The sequence below is a fragment of the Cervus canadensis genome, chromosome 6, assembly GCF_019320065.1.
Source record: "Cervus canadensis isolate Bull #8, Minnesota chromosome 6, ASM1932006v1, whole genome shotgun sequence".
Lineage (NCBI taxonomy): Eukaryota > Metazoa > Chordata > Mammalia > Artiodactyla > Cervidae > Cervus > Cervus canadensis.
In genome coordinates this window covers 70,032,529-70,059,013 of record NC_057391.1, presented here as the reverse complement: position 1 = coordinate 70,059,013, position 26,485 = coordinate 70,032,529, and the positions used below count along the sequence as shown (strand labels likewise).

The 26,485-nt window shown below is 37.1% G+C and overlaps 1 protein-coding gene across 1 annotated transcript in view; it reads left to right on the top strand.

The window, feature by feature from the left end:
* The window catches only part of KCNH5 (potassium voltage-gated channel subfamily H member 5), a 348,314-nt gene that overhangs the window by 265,461 nt on the left and 56,368 nt on the right, over positions 1-26,485 (top strand). Inside the window, exon 10 of the mRNA XM_043472246.1 lies at positions 13,990-14,186. Within this exon, the coding sequence (XP_043328181.1) occupies positions 13,990-14,186 (197 nt within the window). The remainder of the gene's footprint in view (positions 1-13,989; positions 14,187-26,485) is intronic.

Genomic DNA, 26,485 nt, shown 5'->3' with positions numbered 1-26,485 from the left:
CCCTTGGACTGCAAATTCAAAGCAGTCAATCTTAAATGAAATCAGTCCTGAATATTAATTGGAAAGACTGATGTTGAAACTGAAGCCCTGAGGGATGGGATGGAGAGGGAGGCAGGAGGGGGGATTGGGAAGGGGAACACATGTAAATCCATGGCTGATTCATGTCAATGTATGGCAAAAACTACTACAATATTGTAAAGTAATTAGCCTCCAACTAATAAAAATAAATGGGAAAAAAAAAAAAAAAGAAACTGAAGCCCCAATACTTTGGCCACCTGGTATGAAGAACTGACTCATTTGAAAAGACCCTGATGCTTGGAAAGACTGAATGCAGGAGGAATAGGGGACGTCAGAGGATGAGATGGTTGTATGGCATCACTGACTTGATGGATGTGAGTTTGATTCAGCTCTGGTAGTTGGTGATTAACAGGGAAGCCTGGCGTGCTACAGTCCATGGGATTGCGGATTCGCACATGACTGACTGAACTGAACTGAATGTCCTTTCTTATGACCACTGCTCTTAAAATTTTGGTTCTGGGTCATGGCTACCATCTGAAAGGCCTATCTACTTGCTATTTGTTGTCAACTTCAACCTCCAATTCTATGTTATGTTGCCATCATGATAATTTTTCTAAAATATAAAATATCTTTTTAGTCTCTTTGTTAGGATTGGCTTTTTAGCCCCTTCAGGATAAAAACATGACTTTTAGCCTGGACTGTGAGGCCTTTTAGGTTTTGGTCTATGCCCTGCTTTCCAGCCTGATTTGTGCCATTCCCTATTCCTACTCTCTTTTCACCATATTGAATTACAGAAAGCTTTTTGAGCACCAAGTTCTCTCTTCCTAGCAAACTATTGTGTACACTGCTTCTGTGTTTAAAACATCTTTTCTCCTCTTTTTGTCTGTCTCTTGCTTCTTCATCTTCTTTTACCCTCTCCCTTTTTGCCCTGGTCTGGATTAAGTACCTCTATTCTGGGCTTCCATTACATGCCTATTTAGGGTTCTTCCTCTGTCTTTTACTTGTTTATTCTTCTACTGTGTTGTGAGTACTTGAAAGGTCTTATTCATTTTTGTCTCTCTGTCATCTGTGGTAAGGACCTCTAATAGGTTCTCAGTAAAGGTTCAATGAGCCAAATTATTTAGCACTTTGTTTTGCCATTAAGTTGTTTTTACAGATGTTTTAGTTCTTGTGTTGTATTCTGTTGCCATTTTCTTTGTTTTGTCTTAGATACTGACTACGCTCTATTTCTCTTTCATCTACTTGGTTTTTGTAAAATACGTTTCTCTAAGATCCTAGCTTTAGCATAGATCTAGTACAAACTGAGACGACACTTTCCTACTGTTGGTTGGGCAATTTGAACATGGAGAATAAGAAGGGATAAATGCGAAATATCTCAGACCACTAAAAACTCTTTAATAAAACACTATTTCCTTGTTCTCCATTAGCAACTCCCAGTATCAAGAAAGAATTGAATTTACACTGTGGTTGTTTGCCATGGTAGAAAATTTTTTTTCTATGGAAGGGAATTTGGCTTTAATTCCTGAAATTGGCATTGCTTTAACCATCAACTGGAATGGATAGATCTACAAATTAGAATTTTTTATTGGAATATCAATGCTTTAGAGTTAAAAGGGACTTATAGAAAGAAACATCTTATCTCTAGTTAGTAATTGAGCATGCCCATGCCCATGCTTAAGTAAAATTTAAATACCTACATATGTTTGGATTTTAAGGTTTCCTATCACAACTTTTATGGAGAAGGAAATGGCAACCCACTCCAGTATTCTTGCCTGGAGAATCCCAGGGACGGGGGAGCCTGGTGGGCTGCCATCTATGGGGTCGCACAGAGTTGGACACGACTGAAGTGACTTAGCAGCATCACAACTTTTAAAGTGTATTTTTGGGAAATACAGTCTAGACCCCTAGATTCCTTTGAAAGATTGGTTTAAATACTAATAGTTGTTAAATGCTCACTATCTTATACATATTATTACATCAAATTCTCTAATTTATCTGTGAAAAAAGTGCTTAGTATAGTCATCTTGTTAGTTGTTCAGTTGTGTCTGATTCTTTGTGACCCCATAGACGGTAGCCCACCAGGCATTTCTGTCCATGGAATTCTCCAGGGAAGAATACTGGGTGTGGGTTGTCATTCCCTTTACCAGGGAATCTTCCTGACCCAGGTATCATACCAAGGACATCTCTTGCATTGCAGGCAGATTCTTTACCATCTGAGCCCTAGGGAATTCATCTTGCAAATAAAGAAGCCAAGGCTCTGCAGTATCAGTGAGTTACCTTAGGTCCCACCTAGAAAATAAATAGTGGGTATAGGATTTGAACCCACATTTGTCTGACTCAATGTCCATTCTCTTAACCATCACATTTCAAATGTGATGCTTTCTTTACCAGGAATTTTAAAATAGAATTTTGAAATTTTGGTTTAATCTTGACAGAAATTAGAGTGCTGAATATTAACTTTACCACTTGTTTCCTTTTACTAAAAATATTTTTTTCTGGGACTTCTCTCAGGGTCCAGTGGTAAAGACTCTGCTCATCCATTCAGGGGCCATTGTTGAGGAACTAAGATCCCACATGCCACACAGCCAAAAAAAAGCTTTTCTTCTAACAACACTGTTAAGTACCATGACAGTAATTAACACAAAATTGTAAATCAACTATTCTTCAATAAAAAAAAATCATATCTTAAAAAATGTACCATAAAAAGTAAAGTGTAAAGGGCTTCTCTGGTGGCTCAGAGGGTAAAGCATCTGCCTGCAATGCAGGAGAGCCGGATTCTATCCCTGGGTCAGGAAGATCCCCTGAAGAAGGAAATGGCAACCCACTCTAGTACTCTTGCCTGGAGAATCCCATGGACGGAGGAGCCTGGTAGGCTACAGCCCATGGGGTCGCAGAGTCAGACACGACTGAGCAACTTCACTTTACACTTTTTTTTAAACCCAGGTGTAAGATGGTTAATCAGCTACTAAATGCCTACAAATACGGCCCTCGTCCAAGTGACTAGTTCACCCCATAAAGGTGTTTAGGTCTGGGGAGAACTGACATGAGCCCTCAGAACATAAGATGAGGATATTAAATTCTGTCTTTCATGTGGGTATTGGAAAACTTCAGAGTCCATCTAGTTGGTAGGTATTAATGTGGAGGATGCATCACGATTGCAAGAATGGCTACAAATCTTTTCAGTTTCTTCCATGAAGACATGGAGTCTATTTTTCCACTCCTTGAGTTCGTACTGGTCTTGTGACTTGTCTCAGTTCCTATGCTTAATCCTCCACTCTTCCCATAAGTCCTAACAATTTCTGGATAGAGTTGGAAGACTTGTCTTGCTTTTCCCATTGCTCTTCTGTTTTCCTGAAGTCATGGCATCCATGTATAGAAAGCTTCATCTTTATTTTTCTAGATTTCTTATACCTACCTACATACCAGTGTCTTGCTCCCACTATCCTTCTCTACTCTGCCTTCCCTTAATCCAGCCCATTATTTCATATGTTTTCAAAAAGTATCAAGTGTGCTTTTGTCTTTAAGAAATTGAAAGTTTAACTAATTACAAGTTTAATAAGTTGGTTTTGTTTTGTCACTAGGAAGATCAAAGCTAGTAAATTGTAGGTGTTGGTTGACTTGCTCTGTGAATGCCATTGAGAAGTCAGTCTTCTTTTTGGTATATGGAGGTGGAGGTGTTAGTGAGTAGGTGCACATCAAAACTACTAGAATTTTTTAATTTGCAAACTAAAAAACAGGTCCATAAAGTACAACAATATAAACATATAACCAAATGAATCTCTTTAGTTCAAGGATCCTGTAACCGTTTCACAGGTCAAGTGAAAGACCTTTTACAATCTCCATCCACCTAGGAGAAGTTACACCTTGTGGTCCACTCTAAACACCAAGTTTAGTTCACCTGTTTCTGAATTTGATCTATCATTTAAAGCTCCAAGTTCCTCCTTTACCCCTTTCTTTTCTTTATAATTATTTCCTGAAGACCCTGAGCCCGTTGTCCTGGAGAGTTACCACAGTCTGGACTCTGCTGATTGCATCCTGACTGTCATTTAGCAGGTTTCTCCATCCTCTCTATTTCCTGTCAACTGGCAGCTGGATCCAGAGGCCTGGTCAGACTCAGGTTCAATCCCTTTGCAAGACTATAAGTGGGTCTGTGTTCTTTCATCAGATGACACATATTTTTGTCTCTAGCTGTATTTTTGTTTTGTTAGCAACTGTCAATACTCACTGCCTAGCTCCATTAATTCATTGGGAGTTGCAAAAGGAAAGTATTCTAGTTTATATTTTTGTTTTTGATTGGAATGCTTTTATAGATAGTTACCTCTCAACTAGTATTTGGTTACCCAGTATGCACAGGAGAAGGAAATGGCAAACCACTCCAGTATTCTTGCCTGGAGAATCCCAGGGACAGAGGAGCCTGGTGGGCCGCCGTCTATGGCAGAGTCAGACAAGACTGAAGCGACTTAGCAGCAGCAGCAGCAGCAGCATACAGTTCACATAGGAGTGATTGCACATATACTTAATACTTTCCCATTATTTACCAACTTTTAAGATAGCCAGTTGGTTTCTTGTCCTTTAAGGGTACCTAGATAGTTCCTTAAAAATATCTTTATGGACTAATGAATTTAAACAAATGATGGATTTTAGTGCATTACAATTTTGACCACTATTGAAGTGCCAATTTCCTGTCTTTGCCAGTTAGAGCCCCTTCAAGTTGGCTCCTATGTCTTTTTGATACAGTAGTCTTTGATGACTTCATTGCTAAGAGCAGATCCTCATCTTGTATAATTCTGCCTCACACCTGAAATCAGTCATTAAGCATTTCTCCAAGAAGCTTGAATTCATTTTTGTGAAATTTAGTTCACAGTTTTGGTCCTACAGATATTCACAGCTACTGAATCAGTCAGGGTTTCTTGGTCCATTTAATAAATAAAATGAGAAAGACATTTGTGTGTCTGTTTCTCTGTATACATATAGGTATATACACCTACATATATATATACATATATATAGATATAGATAGATAGAAATAAAATTTCTGATGAGTTAATACAGATTATATTTAAATAAAATTCAGTATGCTAGGACTTTATTTATTCACTTCTATATTACATCTTCAACTACTTCTTCCATATTGAGAATGCTGGGGATGATCGAATTAAAGTATTGCATAAATGCTCAGTTGCTTTATGTGACATTACAAATATAGCAACCTCAGAATAACAATACTAATACCATTACCACCAGTATAATTACTGAAAATACATATAAAGATTTTTGCATACGCTTGTTTTCCCATTCTTCTCTACCCATTATTTTTAGCAGCTGTACTAGCTCTATATTTTCAGAGCCTATAGCATAGCATACTGTACCCTTTCCCTTTAACCTTCATTTAGTCTTAATTCTGCAAGTAACTATATAGTTAGGGCTACCACTATTCTGTATCAGTGTCTCTCTAGGTAGTTTAGTTGTCTAAAGGATATTCACTAATCTTGGGAAAAATCCATGGGAGCAAAATCCCTAAGTTCCTTTATATTAGTGATATAGTTTTCATCCTTTATTCTTGAAAATCAGTTTTGCTGGGTATGGAATTCTTGGTTCATATTTCTTCCTAGAGTATTTAAAATATGTCACTCCCTCGATCTCACTTGAATCAATAGACAAATCATAGAGCATTTGTTTTCTACTATCATATCCTTTATATCTTTCTCCCCTCTTTAATCTTGTCACTGTCTTAACTTGTGATGAGGTGATTGTGAGGCAAGGTGAAGTCATGTATCTGTAATCTCTGAAATATCATACAGTTGTCTCACAGTGATGTAACAGTACCTCCTTTGACACTCTTCATACCATCACTAGTTCTGGTACTAAAGCACTGAATAGGCCATGACTGTCTTTACTTGAAACACTTCTGGTGGTTCTCTCTTTGAAACAGGATGAAGCAGACTGTTGCACAGTGCTAAAGTTTTTCCCTCTTGGATGCTCTTTTTTCCCTCTAGACGTGGCCTTCTCTCTATATCCCATAGGTTTCCAGTATTGGGGTAACACTGCTCATCATGCCCTGGGCAGATCATGTTCATGTTGCTCTTTCACAAGAAATACTGCTCTTCTCTCAAAGACTCCACTGTGATTCAACTCAAACACTATTTTACTTGTGCGGTCTAAACAAAATTCCCTTGAATTCAAAATAAACATTTTCACTTATGTACTTTGCCATTCCTGATCCTACAGTACTTATCTTTTCCTATATTTTTTGGACATGTCTCTTGTATTATACACTTAAAAATTCTTGAGAGCAGGATTTCTATTTTCTGCATGTCTTTTCCCCCACAGTATAAAACACATGTTCTAGCTTAAGTGTAGTGATGGAGTTAGGGTTAGGATGGATGCATTCATTGAATGGGGTGAAGTGGACAGCCTTCATTTCTCCCATTTGACAGATGCAAAAGTTATAAGACTTAGTTATAGTATGAAATTATAATAAGCTTCAACTCTGAATGCTTTCTTTGAAAGAGAAAATAGAATTTTAAGATTTAACTACTTTTTAATTTAGTCTCTTTCTTAGACTTTTTAAAAATAATATGATACTAACTTCCTTGATTTGGACACATGTTCAGATTTCTGTATATAACCAATTTGTTCTTAATACTAATAACGCCAAATTCAGGATTATCAGCCTGCTTATTACCACATCTTCTACCTCTATAAAGGTAGCCACCATTGTCCTTCACTTATTCATCAGAATACTTTCTGTTATTATACATCCACTTAATGAGAACTATTTGGCTTATTCTTTGTGCATGTCAATAAAATTTCATAAGCTAAATCAGTAATTTTTTCGGTAGATAAGAATTATTTGTTTCTCTCAAGGTGTCAGATTTGCATCTGTTATAATTTTTCAACAAGATGATTTTGAAGATCAATCACTAAAGACTGGCAGGCATCAGTTCTAAATGTTTAAAAAACTCTATTCTAACACACCTAAGTTTTAGTGCTCATCATGTTCTTTTCCTTCAAAATATTACTTTCTGACATTTGCTGTTTATAAAGTCAAAGTCAATTTAAAATCACACAATTTAACAACTCTTAGCTTTGTTAAATTATAAATGAATTTTTGTGTATATGAATTCACAATAAAGTTTATGAGCCGACTACAACAATCTGTTATAGTGAAGGGCCGACAAATAAAAGTAAATAGGTGAATTAAGTCCATTCTATAGAAGAATTGTTAAATAGAGCTATCACTGTATCACATATAGTCACAGAAAACTACCTAAGTAAGCCTCAAGCACTCTATTTTTAGGAATTCATTGGCTATAGTGGATCACTGTACTCATTGATGAATAACTGAGATAATTTTTATGAATTCATTTTATCTATATCATTAACTCATCAAATGATGTGTTTCACATTAAAATAAAAACACTGTAAAATCAGCACCTCAGGGGACTGACATACTACGATCTGTATTACTCCTTTAATTATGTTGTAACTATTTGTCTCTATTTTGTCTTAAATTTTCCAGTTTTCTGCTGTATGAATTGTTAACATTTTTTTCTATTTTACAATCCGGTTTCCTGTGGTTTGGAAGTGAAATGCTTCATAAGACTTGATGCAAAGAACTGAGAAAATATAAATAGACCAAACAACAACTTTCATGTAGAGTGTGAGCTTTTCTACTAATTTTAGTACTTTGGGGGAAGGTTAGTTTTCTCAAACTCTAAAATGTTTATAGATGAAACTATTTGCACCCAGTGGGAGCTGACCTAAAAACTAACATCAAACATTGTATAGTTAAGAGGATGAACAGGATTTCCCAGTTCTAAAAGTGTACAAAGCCTTTTGTGATAAAAAAAAAAAAGGGGGCGCTTTTCTATTAGACAGTCCATACATAAACCTGTGTCTTCACTGTTGAGATTCCTGCAAGTTGCTCAGTGTAAATGTGCATAATATTTCCTGAGGAACATTAGTCAGGTTGTAAGTTTATTAGTTGAGTTATATGACAACCATCTTCCCACAAGTGCTTTAAAAGCTGTGAATTGAGTGACTATTAGGTGATATGGAAAACTGGATAAAGAAAAATAGTTTGATTAATGTCTGATTGATATATTGTGTATCCTAATGGAAATTCTATATTATAAAACAATCAGTATTGCTTATATGTAACATGAGTTCTCATGTTTGGAGCAGGATAATCCATGTTTGTTAATTTTGCTATGCTTCTCTGGACATTTTTTAGGGAGAGGAGCAGAGACTAATTTTACTTTGGTTGCGTCAGTTAACTTCCCATGTTACTTTTCAGCCCCATAGACTTTTTATTTCCCCATGATACTAAAAAATATAAATAATTTAAAGTTTAAAATTTTGATAGAAATATGGTGAGAATTTTAATTTCATAAGTTTAGGTAAAATAAAACATATAACAGACATTTGAATGCCTCCACAACTTAAAATGATCTGTATTGGCAAGGGGAAATTTATGTATATATTGACTATCTTTTATCTATTGATGATACACTTATTATTGATGAATATTTACTGTTCTGCAGATCTGTGTACCTACTTTATTAATTCAGTCCCACTAAAAAGTATAAGGAAAAACATCTGTGAAAATATTTGTTATTTTTAAATAAAAAATTCATTAGAAAAAATTTAGAAAACAAAAAGTAGAGAGAAGGAAAACAATAAACACATCACTTGAAGCCAATTTCTGTAATAGTTATGTGCATTTTCTTTTGTCTTATGTCCCTTTTGATTTTTAACACAATTTATTATCAATTGATAAATTAATAGTAACCTATAATATACCATATAGATTAACATAGAATAATAAAACATGATAATTTTGTGTCCATCAAGATTGTTCTTCTTTAAGAAATTAAGGAATAGTAGATGTTTTATTGGAAAATAATTGCTTTACAATGTTGTGCTGTTTTCTGCTGTATACCATCATGAATCAGTCATAACTATATATTTATATCTCCTCTCTCTTGAGCCTCCCTCCCACTCCACCCCATTCCTCCCGTCTAGGTCATCACAGAATGCCAGGCTGGGCTCCCTCTGTTATATAGCGGCTTCCTACTAGCTATCTATTTTTACACGTGGTAGGATATATATGTCAATGCTACTTTCTCAATTCATTCCACCCTTTCCTTCCCCCTCTGTGTCCACAAGTCTGCCCTCTATATCTGTTTCTCTATTCCTTCTTCCCTGCAAATAGTTTCATGAGTACTATTTTTCTAGATTCCATATATATGCTTTAATATATTCTACTTATCTTTCTCTTTCTGTCTTACTTCACTCTGTATAACAGGCTCTGGGTTCATCCATCTCACTACAACTGACTAAAATTTGTTCCTTTTTATGGCTGAGGAATATTCCATTGTATATATGTACCACACTTCATTTATTTATTCATCTGTTGATAGACATCTGGGTTGTTTCTATGTCCTGGTTATTGTAAGTAGTGCTGCATTGAACATGGTGGTACATATGCCTTTTTGAATTGCTGTTTTTCTCAGCATATATGTCCAGCATATATCTCAGCAGTGGGATGCCTGGGTCATACGGTAGTTTTAGTCCTAGTTTTTTGAGGAATCTCCATCTGTTCTCCATAGTGGTTTTATTAATTTACATTCCACTAACACATTGGAGAAGGAAATGGCAACCCACTCCAGTGTTTTTGCCTGGAGAATCCCAGGGATGGGGGAGCCAGGTGGGCTGCCGTCTGTGGGATCACACGGGGTCGGAAATGACTGAAGCGACTTAGCAGCAGCAGCAACAGTGCAAGAGGGTGCCCTTTCCTCCACATTTTCTTTAGAATTTATTGTTTGTAGATTTTTTGATGATGGCCATTATGACTGGCGTAATGTGTACCTCACTGTAGTTTTGATTTACATTTCTCTAATAATGAGTAATGTTGAGATCTTTTCATGTGTTTACTGGCCATCTGTATGTCTTCTTTGGAGAAGTGTCAAGAGATAGACTTTTAATAGAAAATTCTATTAGGGTTTCAGTTTCATTTTTGTGTACTTTACTATACTGCAACCATAATTGTATCTTTATTTTTTACTTAACATTATGAGATCTACATTTTTGCCCAGAATTTCTGAAACTAGTTTTAATTCTCATGAATTAATATATACATTGCTATAGATTTCTGTTGTCTTTGGATATTTTTATTCATTTACTTTTGCCAATCTGAGGTTATAATTAATAGCACTCCAGCGAATATTATATGCATTTGTTTTAAATCTTTCAATTGAGTCCCAGAAGCAAAATTACTGAGTCAGACACTAATAATTATTGTTGTTGCTATACATGAAAATTGAATAGTTGAAAAGTAATGAGCATTTATAAATAGGTCAGAGCTTGTATTATAAGTGATAACTTGAGAAAAGCTTTCAGAAATGATTCAGGAAGAAATGTAATGATTTGTCTCTCTTCAATGTAAAACCCAGTATAGAAAGAGTAGCAATGACAATAGGGGGAAAGGAATCATAATAGTGGCTCAAAGCAGCCCTTTAAAAGTCCTGTTATTTCCATAACACTGGGGACTATAATAATATCATAGTTGATTTCTTCTGGTTAAAAAATAGCACATGTAAATTAAAAGATGTAGTAAAACTGATCCATTATCTTGATGTGAAGAGCCAACTCTTTTCCTGATGCTAGAAAAGATGGAGGGTAAAATGAGTAGGGAGCCACAGAGAATGAGATTGTTGGATGGCATCACTGACTCAGTGGACATTAGTCTGAGTAAACTTAGGGAAATAGTAAAGGCCAGGGAAGCCTGGCGTGCTGCAGTTCGTGGGGTCACAAAGAGTGGGACAGGACTTTGAAACTGAACAACAACAATTATCCTGTTACAAGAAAACCTACTATTTGATACATTTGCTTTGCGTGTGTTTCTGGGAAGAAAAGGGTGCCTAAAATGAGATAATACTATATATATATATATGATTTAATATTCTGCTTTTATTATTTCACATAATATGAACCTTTCTCTGTCATTTTTATGAGATTGACACCCGGACTCCTGTGGTGAGGCAAATTCGCTGTCACTTAAAAAAAATTATGACATTTAGTGACTGCATAATATTCCATCAGTTATTTATTTATTTTTACTCACATTTATCTTGTTTCTACCCTTCTGGCAATTATAAATATCACTTCAGTGAACTCGCTCCTTCAGATAATGCAATTGGAATAAATACCTATAATTGGAATTGCTAGTTTAAAGAAAATGGAGCTCTAAAATTCATCTGTGTTAAGGGGAGGTAGAGTTTATCTTTGAAATGTCTATGGTTAAAGTCTCCTTGGATTGCTTTGATGCTGTATCACCCCAGACACCTTATTTGGCTCTCAGGTCCCCGATCATCCTTCCTTGAACAAATATATGATTGTCATACAGTTAAGCTGTTCATCAGCAGCTTAAAAGGTCATCATCACTAACTAAAAAGTGATGTTGGGAGAATCTGGAAGCAATCTCATTGCTCAATATTTATTAAATATCTATTAGGGTTATTTTATGATGATCATTTGATCACATAGTGGTTTTAACCACCTCCTCAGTGATATATGTGTTTTCTCTCTCCACTCCAGAGTGGCTCTTGGTTCTATAAGGATTTCCAAACTTCCTGTGTGGAGTGGGCAAAGAATCTATAATCTCACTTAACCTCAACCTCTCTTTCTGTCTCCCTTGTTCTCTCTCTCTCTCTTTTTCTCTCATTTTCTCTGGTTGCGTGCTATCTTCTCTCTCTGTTGGTCTGACTCCTGAAGTGTTATAAGGGATCTTTCTTCTTCTTTAGTTCTTGACAGTTCTGACTTTAATCTTCATGATAAGAGCGTTTTAATCTTCACTTTAATCTTCACTCATCTCTGTGGTTAGAGTTCAGTTAAGTTCAGTTGCTCGGTCGTGTCCGACTCTTTGTGACCCCATGAACTGCAGCATGCCAGGCCTCCCTGTCCATCACCAACTCCCAGAGTCCACCCAAACCCATGTGCATCGAGTCGGTGATGCCATCTAGCCATCTCATCCACTGTCGTCCCCTTCTCCTCCTGCCCCCAATCTTTCCCAGCATCAGGGTCTTTTCCAATGAGTAAGCTCTTTGCATCAGGTAGCCAAAGTATTGGAGTTTCAGCTTCAACAGCAGTCCTTCCAATGAACACCCAGGACTGATCTCCTTTAGGATGGACTGGTTGGATCTCCTTGCAGTCCAAGGGACTCTCAAGAGTCTTCCCCAACACCAAAGTGCGAAAGCATCAATTCTTCAGTGCTCAGCTTTCTTTATAGTCCAACTCTTACATCCACACCTGACCACTGGAAAAACCATAGCCCTGACTAGACGGACATTTGTTGGCAAAGTAATGTCTCTGCTTTTTACTATGCTATCTAGGTTGGTCATAACTTTCCTTCCAAGGAGTAAGTATCTTTTAATTTCATGGCTGCAATCACCATCTGCAGTGATTTTCAAGCCCAGAAAAGTTAAGTCAGCCACTGTTTCCACTGTTTCCCCATCTATTTGCCATGCAGTGATGGGACTGGATGCCATGATCTTAGTTTTCTGAATGTTGAGCTTTAAGCCAACATTTTCACTCTCCTCTTTCACTTTCATCAAGCGACTCTTTAATTCTTCTTCACTTTCTGCCATAAAGGTGGTGTCATCTGCATATCTGAGGTTATTGATATTTCTCCTGGCAATCTTGATTCCAGCTTGTGCTTCATCCAGCCCAGCGTTTCTCATGATGTACTCTGCATGTAAGTTAAATAAGCAGGGTGACAATATACAGCCTTGACATACTCCTTTTCCTATTTGGAACCAGTCTGTTGTTCCATTTCCAGCTCTAACTGTTGCTTCCTGACTTGCATACAGATTTCTCAGGAGGCAGGTCAGGTGGTCTGGTATTCCCATCTCTTTAAGAATTTTCCACAGTTTATTGTGATCCACACAGTACATAAAGAATAAATCTTTGGAAGAGGGACTGTAGAAAAAAAAATTTTTCCCCTCCTGGATATAGTCCCCATCTTTTCCACTTAAAAACCTTCTCTTTCCTGCAGAAGAATGTAGAACACAGTTGATGGCCCTTCACAAGACTGGGGCACAATGGAACTGCCTCAGCAGTGAAAGCTTTTAGCACTTACTCTGAAGCTTCCTCATTTCCCTGTGTTTGGACAGCTAAGTACTCTTGACTCAGGATGGTGAACTGTTAATTTCAGGTCACCAGTGGGTGTTGCTCTGAAGTAAATAGTTGATTTCTGTGTTCTATTATTTTAACATCCACATTTGACTACAGTACAGCACTCTTGAAGGAACTGTTTATGGCATAGCGAATCTGGGCCTCTGTGTTTTAGCCAGCTTAGTTTCTTTGGCTCCGTAATTGTGAACTGGAGCTTTCTCCAGCGGCTCTGAAGCTGTGCATGATGTTTAGCTCTGTGAAGAGGGAAAGGCATCCTTGGAGAATCAGTCTTGGTGAGCTTTTGTTTGCCTGCAGCACAAGACCTAGGTGCTGAATAATTTATGTTTAATATATGTCGAGTCAGTTCCAGATTTATAAAGCTATAACAGGAGGTTCTTGCATATTGCATTTTACTGTCATTTCTACCAGAAGGAGCAGAAGAAAAGATGAAACTAAGAAGTCACCTTTGCTCCTTTTAGGCAGAATGGGAAAAGTTAAGGTGGCAGAAGGTAATGAAACTATTTCTTAAAATGAGGTTCTTGGCTTCTCTGTGGGATTTCATTTATTCATGCCATTCTAGATTTCCATCAAAGACTGAATTTAGGATGATGTTACTTTACATATTATATGAAAGTGTTGTACATTGTTATATGTATATATGTGGTGTTGCATACTTAGACTTTAAATTATGTTAGATGATCAGTAACATATGAAACTGAATTAGAAAAAAGAACATGACTAGGATAAAAAAACTAGTGTAGATACTTGAATGTATGTATCTTAACTATTTTCCAGGGAAAGGGGATGTGTTTGGAGACATCTTCTGGAAGGAAACTACCCTTGCTCACGCGTGTGCCAATGTCCGAGCACTGACATACTGTGACCTCCACATCATCAAGCGAGAAGCCTTGCTTAAAGTCCTGGACTTTTACACAGCTTTTGCAAACTCATTCTCAAGGAATCTCACTCTTACTTGCAATCTAAGAAAACGGGTAAGTTGTCTGGATCCATTTCCACTTACTAGCCTCTAGAGGGTTAATACATTATATTCTATTAGTTAAAGAGTCGTATAGTGGTATAGTGATTCTATTAGTTAAAGAGTGGTATAGTACATTCCCATCAATGTAAAGTGATATAATTTTCCCACTTTCTTTTTATTTTGCTTACTTTTTAAAGGAGTGATAAAAACCTGAATAGTTGGATAAAGGTTTGAAAATCTATTATTTAAATGTAAAGTGAAAAATGGACCTGAAGAGAAACAAACTGTGCTATAATTAACATAATTAGTTAATTCTTGGGGTTTATAATACTGCTGTAAAATTAATATCAGTGTCTCTTACTTTATTATGTGGGTCTTTTAAAGCTTCTAAGTTTAATCAAATTGGTTGCCTACTTTATATTCCTCTCTTTACACCCTCCCTCTCATTTAATAATAAATTTATAAAGCTCACTCCCCATTAATTCTTTCAAAGCACACTATCTCAAAAAATAAAAAGCCATACTGACATATCCTACAAATAGATACAGGAATCCCTTACTTTGTGTGGCTGCTGCAAATTTAATCTTCTTGCAGTTTTCTTTTTTATTGATGAGTGTGGCACAAATTTAATTTGCATGAAGAATTCTTCTAGCTCTGATTTATAGGTCATTGGACACTTGTGAGGGCTATTTTATTGCCAAGAATGAAATAGACGTTTGGATAACTGCACTTAAGGAATTTCATCTAAGATGATTGCCTGTCTGCAGTGAAGCATTTTGAAATAATAAGCCTTCCCTTCCACCAACCCCTTAAATAGAACCTTCCTGCTAGTTAACATAGAGGAAAAAAAAAATCAATCCAAGTGGCAAATTAACATCTATACTGCATCAACATAGAAATGAGCATAAGCAAATCAATATAATTCTCTACTCAGGGTTCTAAGAGAGGATAAGACTGCAGGAGTCATATTCGTACTAGTATCACAACACTTGATTTATATTTGAAAAGCAGTTTCAGTTTACATTTTGTTAACAAATAGTTATTGAGCTTCCACAACCTGAAAGATAAAATGTAAAGAGCTACAGAGAGCATGAGGCCTAAATAACACAGTCTTTATGCTCAAGGAGCTGACAGGCGAGTGTGAATGTTATGTGAAATGCAAATATGTGAAACATCTCTTTGTACAAGTAATTGAGATTTAAGGTAATGATAAACCTGGAAGACTGGTGCCAAATATGAACTAAACAGAACACCTGCTCCTGCATTAGGGAGATTGGAGTCCTGTCTATTATTACACAGAAATATATGTCTCTTCACTCTGTGCTCTAACTTTTCCAGTGACAAATTCCTCTTCTACAAGGCTGCCTGGTAGATATTTGAAACTCATATCTTATTAATCTTCCCAATATACATTTTTGCCAGTTTTAGAATCTTCCCACATACTACAAACTTACCACAACCTGGATCTGTCCTCAGAGTCCTCAGGGCAGATATTATTTGTCACTGTCCTCCTCTAAGTATTGTTGTTTATACATTATCTCATCTGATGTTTATAATATTCTTGTGGGAAAAAAGGGCAGTTGTTTTCCCTTCAAAACACATGGGAGGGATTAATATTAAATAACCAACTGATATACTTGCAGTGCAAATGATTGCATCCCTCAAAGAGGGATAATAAAGACAAAATAAACTTTGGTTCTTCCAAATGTGTTCATCACAAAGCTCTATGATCTTTTTTTCTCTTTCAAACATCTGAGCACATGCATATCACACATGTGTGGGCACACACACACACACATTGGTTATGAGAGCCAAGTGTGTGTAGCAGCATGTCTATCTCTGACAGGCATAGAAGTAGAGCAGAAAACTTGTGCTGTTTTTCAATGGGACCCAGGAATTGTGCACCTCCCTCTGTAGGTGCCCGTGTGTGAGTTAAATCAAATGACTTCTTCCCTTAACAACCTGTTCCTTGTTAAAATGTGTGCCAGGTTTTTTGTTTGCTTGTTTTTAAAAAATATTTCCTGCCCTTCTGTAATTGATGAACGGTGTCAATAACTTGAATGTCGGTTCAGGTATATTTCTCATCAATGTCACTTTGTTCTCAGATAAAAGTATTTTCATAAATAAGAGAAACTGAGACAATATCTTCCTGTGATTCATGAGAAGAGCTACCATTTTGAAAGTCTACTTTATATCCATGTACTTCAACATATTTTACATATAATTAATCGAATTAAATATTGACAACCTGCAAATGAGGCAGTATAATCTTCATTTCATTGATGAGGAGGTTGAAGTTCTGAGAGTGAGATAGCTTGATGCCACATAAATTATGGGTCACAGCCTAGACTTGAATCCATCTCTGCCTGTTCTAAAGCCCATATTCTTTAGTTTATACTATGTTGCTTTTTCAAATAGCTGACTTTTTCCCCCACAACAATATCCCACAGACACACTTCCACTAATAGTTTCCCCATTGAACTATTAACAAAAAATATTTTGTTCTTATTGCTACTATTTTAAGCATTCTTGAAGTGAATATTCACTGCGAATTAGAGAGTCAAGTCTATGTCCTTAGCATATCATTGATGTCTTCTAGCTATCATAACCATTAATTAAGAGTGTGCTCCTACTAAGTTGGGGAAGCATATTTGGGACCCAGATTTTCAGCCTTCATAGATTTACAGCTCTGGCCACATAAGCACTTAAGGTGTCTCAGTGGGGAGTTTTTTATAGTGTGTAGTTCTCGGTGGCTGCAGTAGGAGGAATGTGATAGCATGTTAGCTGCTTGTTTCCATCTCCATTAAAGAGAAACAAGATGCTTGTTATGCAAATATAGCTCCCACTAACCATCGTTAGGTCCCTCAACATAAAATTTCCAGAATTGTAACTAATATTTTCATCCAAAAACTAGAGGAGGAGTTGGCAAACTTTTCTGGCAAGGACAAGATATTTGAGGGCCATATAGTTCCTGTCTCAACTACTCAGCCCTCCTACTGTAGCATGATATTAGCTGTCTTAACTTGGGTTGCCATTCCAAAACACCATAGATTGGGTGGTTTCACCAATGGGAATTTATTTCTCACAGTTCTGGAGGTTAACTCCAAGATCAAGGTGCTGGTCAATTCAGTTCCCCAATAAGGACTCTTATTTCTGGTTTGGTGACATCTGATTCTTGCTGTGCCCTCATGTGGTAGACAGAGAGTTTGGAAGCAATTTCTCTAGTATCTCTTCTTGTGAAAGTAAAAGTGTCAGTCACTCAGTGGTGTCCAACTCTTTGCCATGGACAGAGAAGCCCCCCAGGCTTCTCTGTCCAGGGGATTTTCCAGGCAAGAATATTGAGTGGGTAGCCGTTCCCTTCTCCAGGGGATCTTCTTGATCCAGGGATTGAACCCAGGTCTCCTGCATTGCAGGCAGATTCTTTACTATCTGAGCTACCTGGAAGCCCAATTATAAAGGCACTAAATTTTATCATGAGGACCCTCATGGCCTCATCTAATCCTAATTATCTCCCTGAAACTCTTCAAATATCATCATATTGGGGGGATTGGCACTTCACCATGTTAATTTTAGGAGGACCCAATACAGTCCATAGCAGCCAAAGATAGTATGTAAATAAATGAGGTTAGTTGTGTTTCAGTGAAAATTTATTTACAAATACAGGTGGCTTCTGATAGGCCTTAGTGTGTCAATAGCTGAGTGGAAGCCTGCAAGTTAGATGGGAATGGCAGAAGGTATGCAAATAGAATTCTCCCCTTTATTAGAAAACAAAATCTCTATTAAGTGCCACCCACGTAGAGTGTTATCATGAAATGGAAAATGCCATATATAAGAGGTGGATGCACACAAAAACAAAATCCAAACAAACAAAACAAAAAAAAAAAGTGGTGGCTATAGGAGTCAGGTAGACAACACACCTGAGTTAAGACTATGTATCTGTGAAGACCAGAGAACTCATACCGGATGTGGAAGGGGAAGCTGCTACTTACTCTGATTGTATTTGCCTTGGAATCCCAGTCAAACAAAACAGGTCTACCTGCTCTTGGTCAACAATTTGTGAACTGAATGGAATGATTTCGTGAACCTCTGATCTTATGATACTAGAAGCCTGAAATTTTTACCTGGATGTTATAAATTTGGATGAGAAAAATTATTACATTATTATTTTCTAAGTGAAATTTAGCTTTTCTTTCAATTATGAAGGTTGATACCAAACTACAGTTTTATTAGTGGTACCAAAAGAGATTATGTTTCTCATAGCATATTATTTTTGTTGAAGACATCCTGAAATGTTTATACTAATCAGTGCTTCATAATTATGATAGTTATTAGACCTGCTGCTAGATGTGTTATTGTGTTAATAACAAAGCACATAGATTACAGTCTTGTAAATTGCTTTTAATATTTTGATAATTGAATTTCAATATATTTCCTTTGCAACACTATGTATTTTATTTTGTGCATTTAAAGCAACTCTTCTGGAATGAGGCCTATTTCACAGGCTTTACCAGACTTCTGGAGACAGCACCCCCACTCCAGCTGCCCCCCCACCCCCGCCCCACCAAATAAGAGAGTGAGAAACTGGACTAAGTTGAGCAAAAGGACTGATTGGTATATAGTTTTCAATAATAATAAGGCAGTTCTATAGTTTCCAATAAATTTAAACATAATCGGAAAAGGCATAGGAAAGCAGCAGAGGAAGGTTGTCACACTTTCTGACTTTATTCATAGATTATTTCCTTTACCAATCTAAGATACCATTTCCTGGAATGACTAAATGCTTTTGTTAATTTGAGGACCAGCACTCAGTTACAGGCCCAGAAGGCACACAGCAAAACCAGTGAAGGTGATATCTAAATTTTAAAGAATTCTAATCAGACTTTAAAAGTAACCATCATACTTCTGCTCATTCTGCCTATTATACACTGATGTTTACTGTTTGTGTATAGAGTTAATGCAGCAGGCATGACTGCTAGACTTTGAAAGTCCTGCTTCTAAAGTGGGCCCTTGGCTGGCATTTTAGAACTTGAATTTCAAGATGGTTTCTAATACTTTGACTAATAAGAGTAGCTCACTATGCCTCCTGTTTGTTCAAACAATATGGTTCATGCTGGACATCTGCTTTCCTTCAAGAATTGTGGAATTTTAGTATGTGCCAGACAGAGGATACCTATTGGCTAAACTCCAGTAAAATCCTTGGGCACTGAGTCCATAATGACCATCCCTGGTGGCGACACTTCACAGGTGTTGTCATAACTCATTGCTGGGGGAATTAGAGAGAGGACCCTTGGAGGCTTGTTCATGGAGGGGAGCCCATTGGACATTGATAAAAAACGATGCCAAACAGATGCTTGCCTTTTAGTTGTAGTTGCAAAGAAATGCCTCCGTGTTGTCTCAGGGACTCCTCTTGCTTCTGGTTGATACTGCTTTTTACCATACATTTCTGTATCCTTTAGTTCAAGACAGGGTAACCTGAAACACCTCAATGATATTTTTTTAACCCTTGTATTAGTCTGCTCATAAAGCCATAACAAAATAACACAGACTGGGTGGTTAAACAGAAATTTATTTTCTCACAGGATCTGGAGGCTAGAAGTCCAAGATCGAGGTGCTGGCAGGGTTGGTGTCTGGTGGGAACTCTCTTGGGTCACAGATGGCTCCCCTCTTGCTGTGTTCTCACATGGCCAGCCATTACTCTGTGTTCGAGTGTGGGGAAAGAGACAGTGGACTCTCTGATGTCTCTTTTTATAAAAATTATAGACACAGACATAGAAAACAACATATGGATACCAAGCGGAGATGTGGGTGGTGGGATGGAATGGGAAATTGGGATTGATGTATATATCCTGTTATGTATTGTGTATGGGCTTCCCTGGTGGCTTAGCTGGTAAAGAATCTGCCTGCAATATGGGAGATCTGGGTTCAATCCCTGGCTTAGGAAGATTCCTCTGGAGAAGGGAAAGGCTACCCACTCCAGTATTCGGGCCTTGAGAATTCCATGGACTGTATAGTCCATGGGGTTGCAAAGAGTTGGACATGACCAAGCAACTTCCACTTTATACAGTGTATATATGCATGATATATGAAGTAGAAAATATTGTTTGACTTCATTTATATGAGATACCTAGTATAGTCAGATTCATAGAGTTAGAAAGTACATTTTTAGATGCCAGGGGTTGATGGGGAAAGGGGAAGGGTGATAGAAAGGGTGAGTGGGGAGTTAGTGTTTAATGGAGACAGAGTTCTAGTTTAGGAAGGGGAAAAATTCAGGAGACTAATGCTGGGAAGAGTTCCACAATAATGTGAATGTACTTAGTCCCACTGAACTGTACAGTTAAATATGGTTAAAATAGTATATTTTATACTGTATAACTTTTACCACAGTCAAAAAAGAAGAAAGAAAATTCCCTGGAGCAGCAGCCTACTCTTATGACCTCTTTTACCCTTCATTGCTTCCTTAGAGGTCCCACCTTTAAGTATAGTCACATTAGGTGTTAGGATTTCAATATGTGAATTGGGAAGGCAGGTAAGAAAAATTCAGTCCATAATAATCCTATTTTTTTAAATTAAATGTGAAGGAGTAATTTTTAAAAATGCTCTAAAATCAAAAGTTACAGCTGAAATAGATATGTATTACTGGGGATGTTGAGCAGTATCAATATTCAGCATTGGTTTGTTTGTTTTTTTTCCTGGGAAGTGCATAATTATCAATACTTGATAAATGTTCTTGCACTTGGAATACAGGAATATGAGAAAGGATTCTCATTTAAATTTAGAAAAATTTCCAAGAATGATCAACACAAATTCTCAATTGGAAAAACAGAAATAGAGGTCCCTGTAGTGTTCTTTTCATCCCATAAAGCCAGAGTCCTCCACAGATGGCATTGTTTTTAAGTAGAGGGCAGTTGAAGCCAACTGGCAATTTCATGGATAAGCATAGTACCAATTCTGTATTTTAATGTGTCAGTGATAAGAAATAGTTTAGACTCGCTCTTGCATTATCATAGGCTCAGAACTAAGTAACGGTGTTTCTCTCCAGACCGCATTCTTAAAATGGGAAATTCAGTGGCACAGAATGCCTTTTTTTTCTGTGAGCAATGAAGCATCTCTACAGCAGTTACCTTTTGTGGGTGGAAAACATTCTGAAATTGGATATCAAACAAGTCTAAAGTGTTTTATTGGTGTACATGTGTTGTAGCCCACAGGTATTTTAATAGTCTAGACTGGGATCTTTGAAGAAATAGTTTAGAAATGTGATAATGGGAATTCCAGCTTCACTACCTTCTTTGCCCCCCTCCTGCCCATATCAGCTAGATAAAATATGGGAGCACATTCATTTCACAAATCCATATTTCTTAATCCCATGAAAAAGACGTTGGGAAAACATTGTCCACAGTTGAAGCAAAAGATATATAAAACTCTGAAGTATTCTATATAATACCCATGTTTACTCTCTCACAGCATTGATTGTGATATTTTGGTTTCCTATCTACATTTTTGTTTTTTCAACAGAAAAATGAGCTTCCTAAAGAAGATATTTTCTGTAATCTCTTTATTGCCAGTGACCAGAATAGTACCTGTACTGCTTGCTAATTGAAGGAGTGAAATATGAATCAGTCATGCTGCCCAGCACAGAATAATCTCGGTCATTCTGAGAAACAAATGATACCCTTGACAACTTTGGCAGAGAACCTTATGAAATAGGATTATGAAAATGAAAATGACCATTACTAATTAGTGTTAAATCACAATTACAGTTAACTTCCAGCTGCAGTTTCTAACCATTTATGTCTGTAGATTCTGTATAATGCTAGTGTTCTCAGGATAGTAAAGCAATTTTAACATCACTGTTGAATGAATTAAGATCACCTGATGCCAGGGGCTATGTTTACCAGGACAGTCCCTTAATCTCATTCTAAATAACTTCGAAGAGCAAACATTTTTTTTATTTTGCAGTTTCCTTTGAAGAATCTGCACACCACACTTGAATCTGAGCAGAGTGTTGTTATAACTCTCATGACCTCAATTGAATATCAGAATTGCAAATTCACTGTGAACTACTGGCCCTGCTGGCAATTGCTCTGCTTACATGCTATGGTTTGTAGAACTTTCACCTCTGAACTGATGTAGTTTGCACACCACAGGCATTATCTCATTTTAGCTTCAAATCAACACTATAGGGAAGTGAACAAAGAGAGATGAGATGACTCGCTTGGGGCCACAGAGCTGATAGCTGTCCTGAGGCCCCAGCCTTGGTTTCCCAACTCCAAACTGGCTCTCATTTCACTGATGTTGGTAAAAAGGAGCGGACTTTCAGCAATTCCAGAAGTTTGTCATGTGCATTTAGATGAAGCAGAAACCTAATTATGCAGTCCTCTGAGCCTTTAAGCTGCTTCTATTTAGAGCTCTATGTTGGTCTGCTTCCAGACAGAAAAGAAACTTTCCCCACATTTAGTTACCAGGACATAGGTTCACAGATCCATTGCTCTTCAATAATGCCTCCAAAGCATTAGCTAAGGACAGAGTTTCCCAAGTTTCAGAGTGGGGGCTAGATTGAATAATTTACCAATATACTTGCCAGTATGCTGTCCTTGGACCACTTTTCTCAACACTGGAATTTATTCTGATTGCAAGAAAGCATGTATTTTAGTAGTAAACAAGAACAAAATGAACAAACTTGTAGAGAGGAGTATTTAACTAACATAATAAAGGAAGGTGGATATTTTATAAGTTGTTTTTCTTGGGAATTCTGAAAGTTGCCAGCAATCACTTGAAACAATCATATGTTTTATTTTAGAGCTGAATTCTGCCTTACAGTAGTGCCTTTCTAGGAGCATCGTAACTGGATGCCAGATTGTTCATTTCCAATATGTCTACCATTCTTAATTCTTAGAAATTAATATTTGACAAGGGACCACAGAAAACCCGGTGCTATATCATGCCATCTTCATTTAAAGAAAAATACTCCTTTTGAATGTAAAAGCAAAGATTGTTATTAGTATTAAGGCTGAAATACACACATTTCTTATTCCCTAATGCCTTTTGGTATTGATTTAAATTTGGTATGCATGCAATTTCTCCTATTGTATTTTCTTTTTCTTTCTCTCTTATGGAAAAAGAAGTCAATGTATGTCAATGTATGTGGTTGAATGTAAATACCAAATCTGGATCTATTTATGGATCTGCATTTTAATGAATTTTTAGGCAGAGTTCTTTTGTGGGAATTCCTTCCTCCTCAATCCCCAAGACAACACCTGAACTTGATGATATAGCTTTTATTGTAGGGATTTTTTTCCTTCACTTTTCAAGTAAAATCTATTGACTCAGCCTTTTCTGTTCTCTGAAGTAACTGAGGAAATAGCTTAAAAGTCATGTGTTCAAAAGCCTTTCACACTGATTTTGAGAAGTAGGTTTGTAACAGTTTAATGCAGGGCATATTTTGAGAAGGGTCTGCTTATTCAAAGAGGAGTTTCAAGATGTTTATTGTGAATTCAGACTTTTTCCAATAAAGTAAAACAAACATTATAATAAAGCATTACAATTTTTATAAAACAAAGAAGAATTTTAAAGCATTGCATACATTTTGCAAATGAGAAAATAGGGAGCTGCTCTGTGGTTAGATTTACTTCTTAACAGTTGATTGTTTTGACCAAAATAGAATCTGCCGTCCTGGAATGTCCATTTTTTTCCCCAGCTCGGAGGTTCATGTTACAGATTTTGACATTCCAATCAAGTTATCTTTTCCCAAAGGAATCAAATCAAGTCGTTCTACTAAATAGCCAGAGACACTCAGATGACCCGAAGAGGCTAGGTTCTCCTGGAAAAAATCCTTCATTTTCTGCCTCTTCTTTCTGAATCAGGTTATACTTAATTCATCCAGCATTTTGAGAAGCTGGCATTTAATTTTACAGAGGTTCGTTCTCTGTCCACAGTTTTATCCTTTAGGGAGTGATGTCATCTGTAGAAGTTCAGCAGAGGTGCTGTCCCTTAGGAAGCTCACAGTATGGAATGGAGGAAACTGCAGAGTAAAAAATGTAACTGCTAAATCTGCATGTAAAATGCGCTCAGTTTTCCCTGCAGGCTGCAAACAGAGGTGGTGTGGGGCATTGGACCTTTTCCAGGAATTTGCTTCCCTCCTTCAGCAGATGCCTTAGCAACTACCTTGGGTATGGTTGTGGACTGCATCATAATTCCAGCACATTAAATGGGTGATATGTAACACAGGTCCTTTGAAAGTAGTTTACTGTGATGAGAAGATGCGTTGTGCTCCTTCTAAGTAAGAAAATAGTGTTTCCTAATGCTTGGAATTTCAGACACCAGCATGTGGAATGACCTACTTAGCCATTGTAGGCCATGCTATTACATGGGGAAGGGTCTGTCATGCGAGCAAAAAGCGAGCAGGAAACATCAGATTCAGCCTGCTGGATTTATGACCCCATAAAATGAGGCTGACTGCTGGTTTGCTAATAGCAACATTTTCACACCTGGCAGTCACCGAGTGGCTTGTTACTGAAATCACACACGAGGAGGACTTTATCTGTAGGCTCTTTGGAATGGGTATGGAGTGAGAGCAAAGAAAACCGCCTGACAAGGCCTCATCGTCTTCATTCTAATGTAGCTGACTTTTCCAAAGAGCTTGCAAAAAGGGGACTTAATGTGGACCTTTGCTCTGGTGAGAAAACTATGAAAGTAGATTTGAATTTGGTAGTTTTGCCAAACTGAAAAATCTCTGTTTTACATTCCTAGGCCATTCTACTTGGCATACTCCTTTTAGATGGATGTTTTAATTATGAACCAGAAATTCTATGGAGGTTGGCAACAGTAATGAAGCTCAAACAATGCAGAGGGAGATGACTTTAAAAATGCAAAACATCAATCAGAGCAAGTCTGTTAACAGAAAAGACTTGCAACAAATGCAATTATACAAAAGTGTATCTGATGCTTGAAGGGTAGGCTGACTTTATATAATAAGATATTAGAGATTTGGATCTCCAGCTCTTGAACTCTATAAAACAAACACATCACTGTTTTTCTGGAAGCAAAGGCACCTCTGCATTTTTCATGGTCAAATATCCAAATACTAGAAATCAATTCATAATTGTTGCCGCAAAGCTCTAAATCATTCAGGCATTTTCTCATTTTGTCCAAATTCTCTTTGGAAAAATATGTCCAAATTAGAAAACTGATACTTTTGTGTAGATTTCAGACAGTAAAAGTATTCAACACTCAGATGTGTTCTACTTTGTCAAAGATGCAGCTGATTAATTTTGATTAAAGGATATCAGAAATGCAGTTAATACCACCAAAATAAAATCAAGCTAAAATAAATGACCAGAGTGGACTTCCCTGGTGGTCCAGTGGTTAAGACTTCATGCTTCCACTACAGTGGGTTTAGGTTCAATCCCTAGAGAAGTTCTGCATGCCACACTATGTAGCCAAAAAAAAAAAAAAAAAAAAAAAAAAGAATGACCGGGATTATGATAAAGGCAAATTATAACAATTCATACAGCAAAAATGTAGTTCTTTTAAATACAGAGCAAGGGCAAAAGTATTCCTTTATTGAATTATAAAAGACTTTTTTCTCAAAACTAAAAATCTGAGATCACATCTTTAGAATATGGGACAATGGAATCATCAAGATTTAGACACATACAGGAGAGCTTGGGAAAAGAATATATTACAAGGAAAAAGATATGTGCCACTTGAATTGCTATTTTATAAAAGCAATCAATCACCTATCCTCTGACTTCCGCTCCCTCCTCAAGGGTCAGCTTTGCCCCCACCTTCTCCATGGGCCTCCCCACCTACTCCAGCTCTTTACTTCTGTACCACCCACCACTGTGTCATTTATTCAGTGTTTACTGTATGCTATTTTGGAGGGCTCTATGTACTGAACAGATGCCGTGTCCCCATACATTGACTGTCAAGCTCTTGAAAACAGAGAAATGTCTATTATCCCTACATCCGACTGTTCTTTGTGCTCCAGCACTCCCCTGACATTCGCTGATCGAATGAGGAGTGCTATTGCAGAGTTTATTACTTTGAAGCACTGTGTGCTGCTTCCCTTTCTGGCAGCAGAGCCCAATGCCCATAGGGGAGTAAGTACTGAGAGTAAAGTAGCAGGAAAAGTGATATCCAAATTCGTATTTTTTAAAATTCTGATAACTACTGGGATCATTTTGAATACATCTTTAATAGGAATTTGCAAAGATTACATTTTTGAGAAATTAAAAATATTCCTTGGGAAATTAAAGATAAAAAATGTAGACTTGCCATTGGGTAACTCTGAGCAGATATATTTTAACTGGTTAA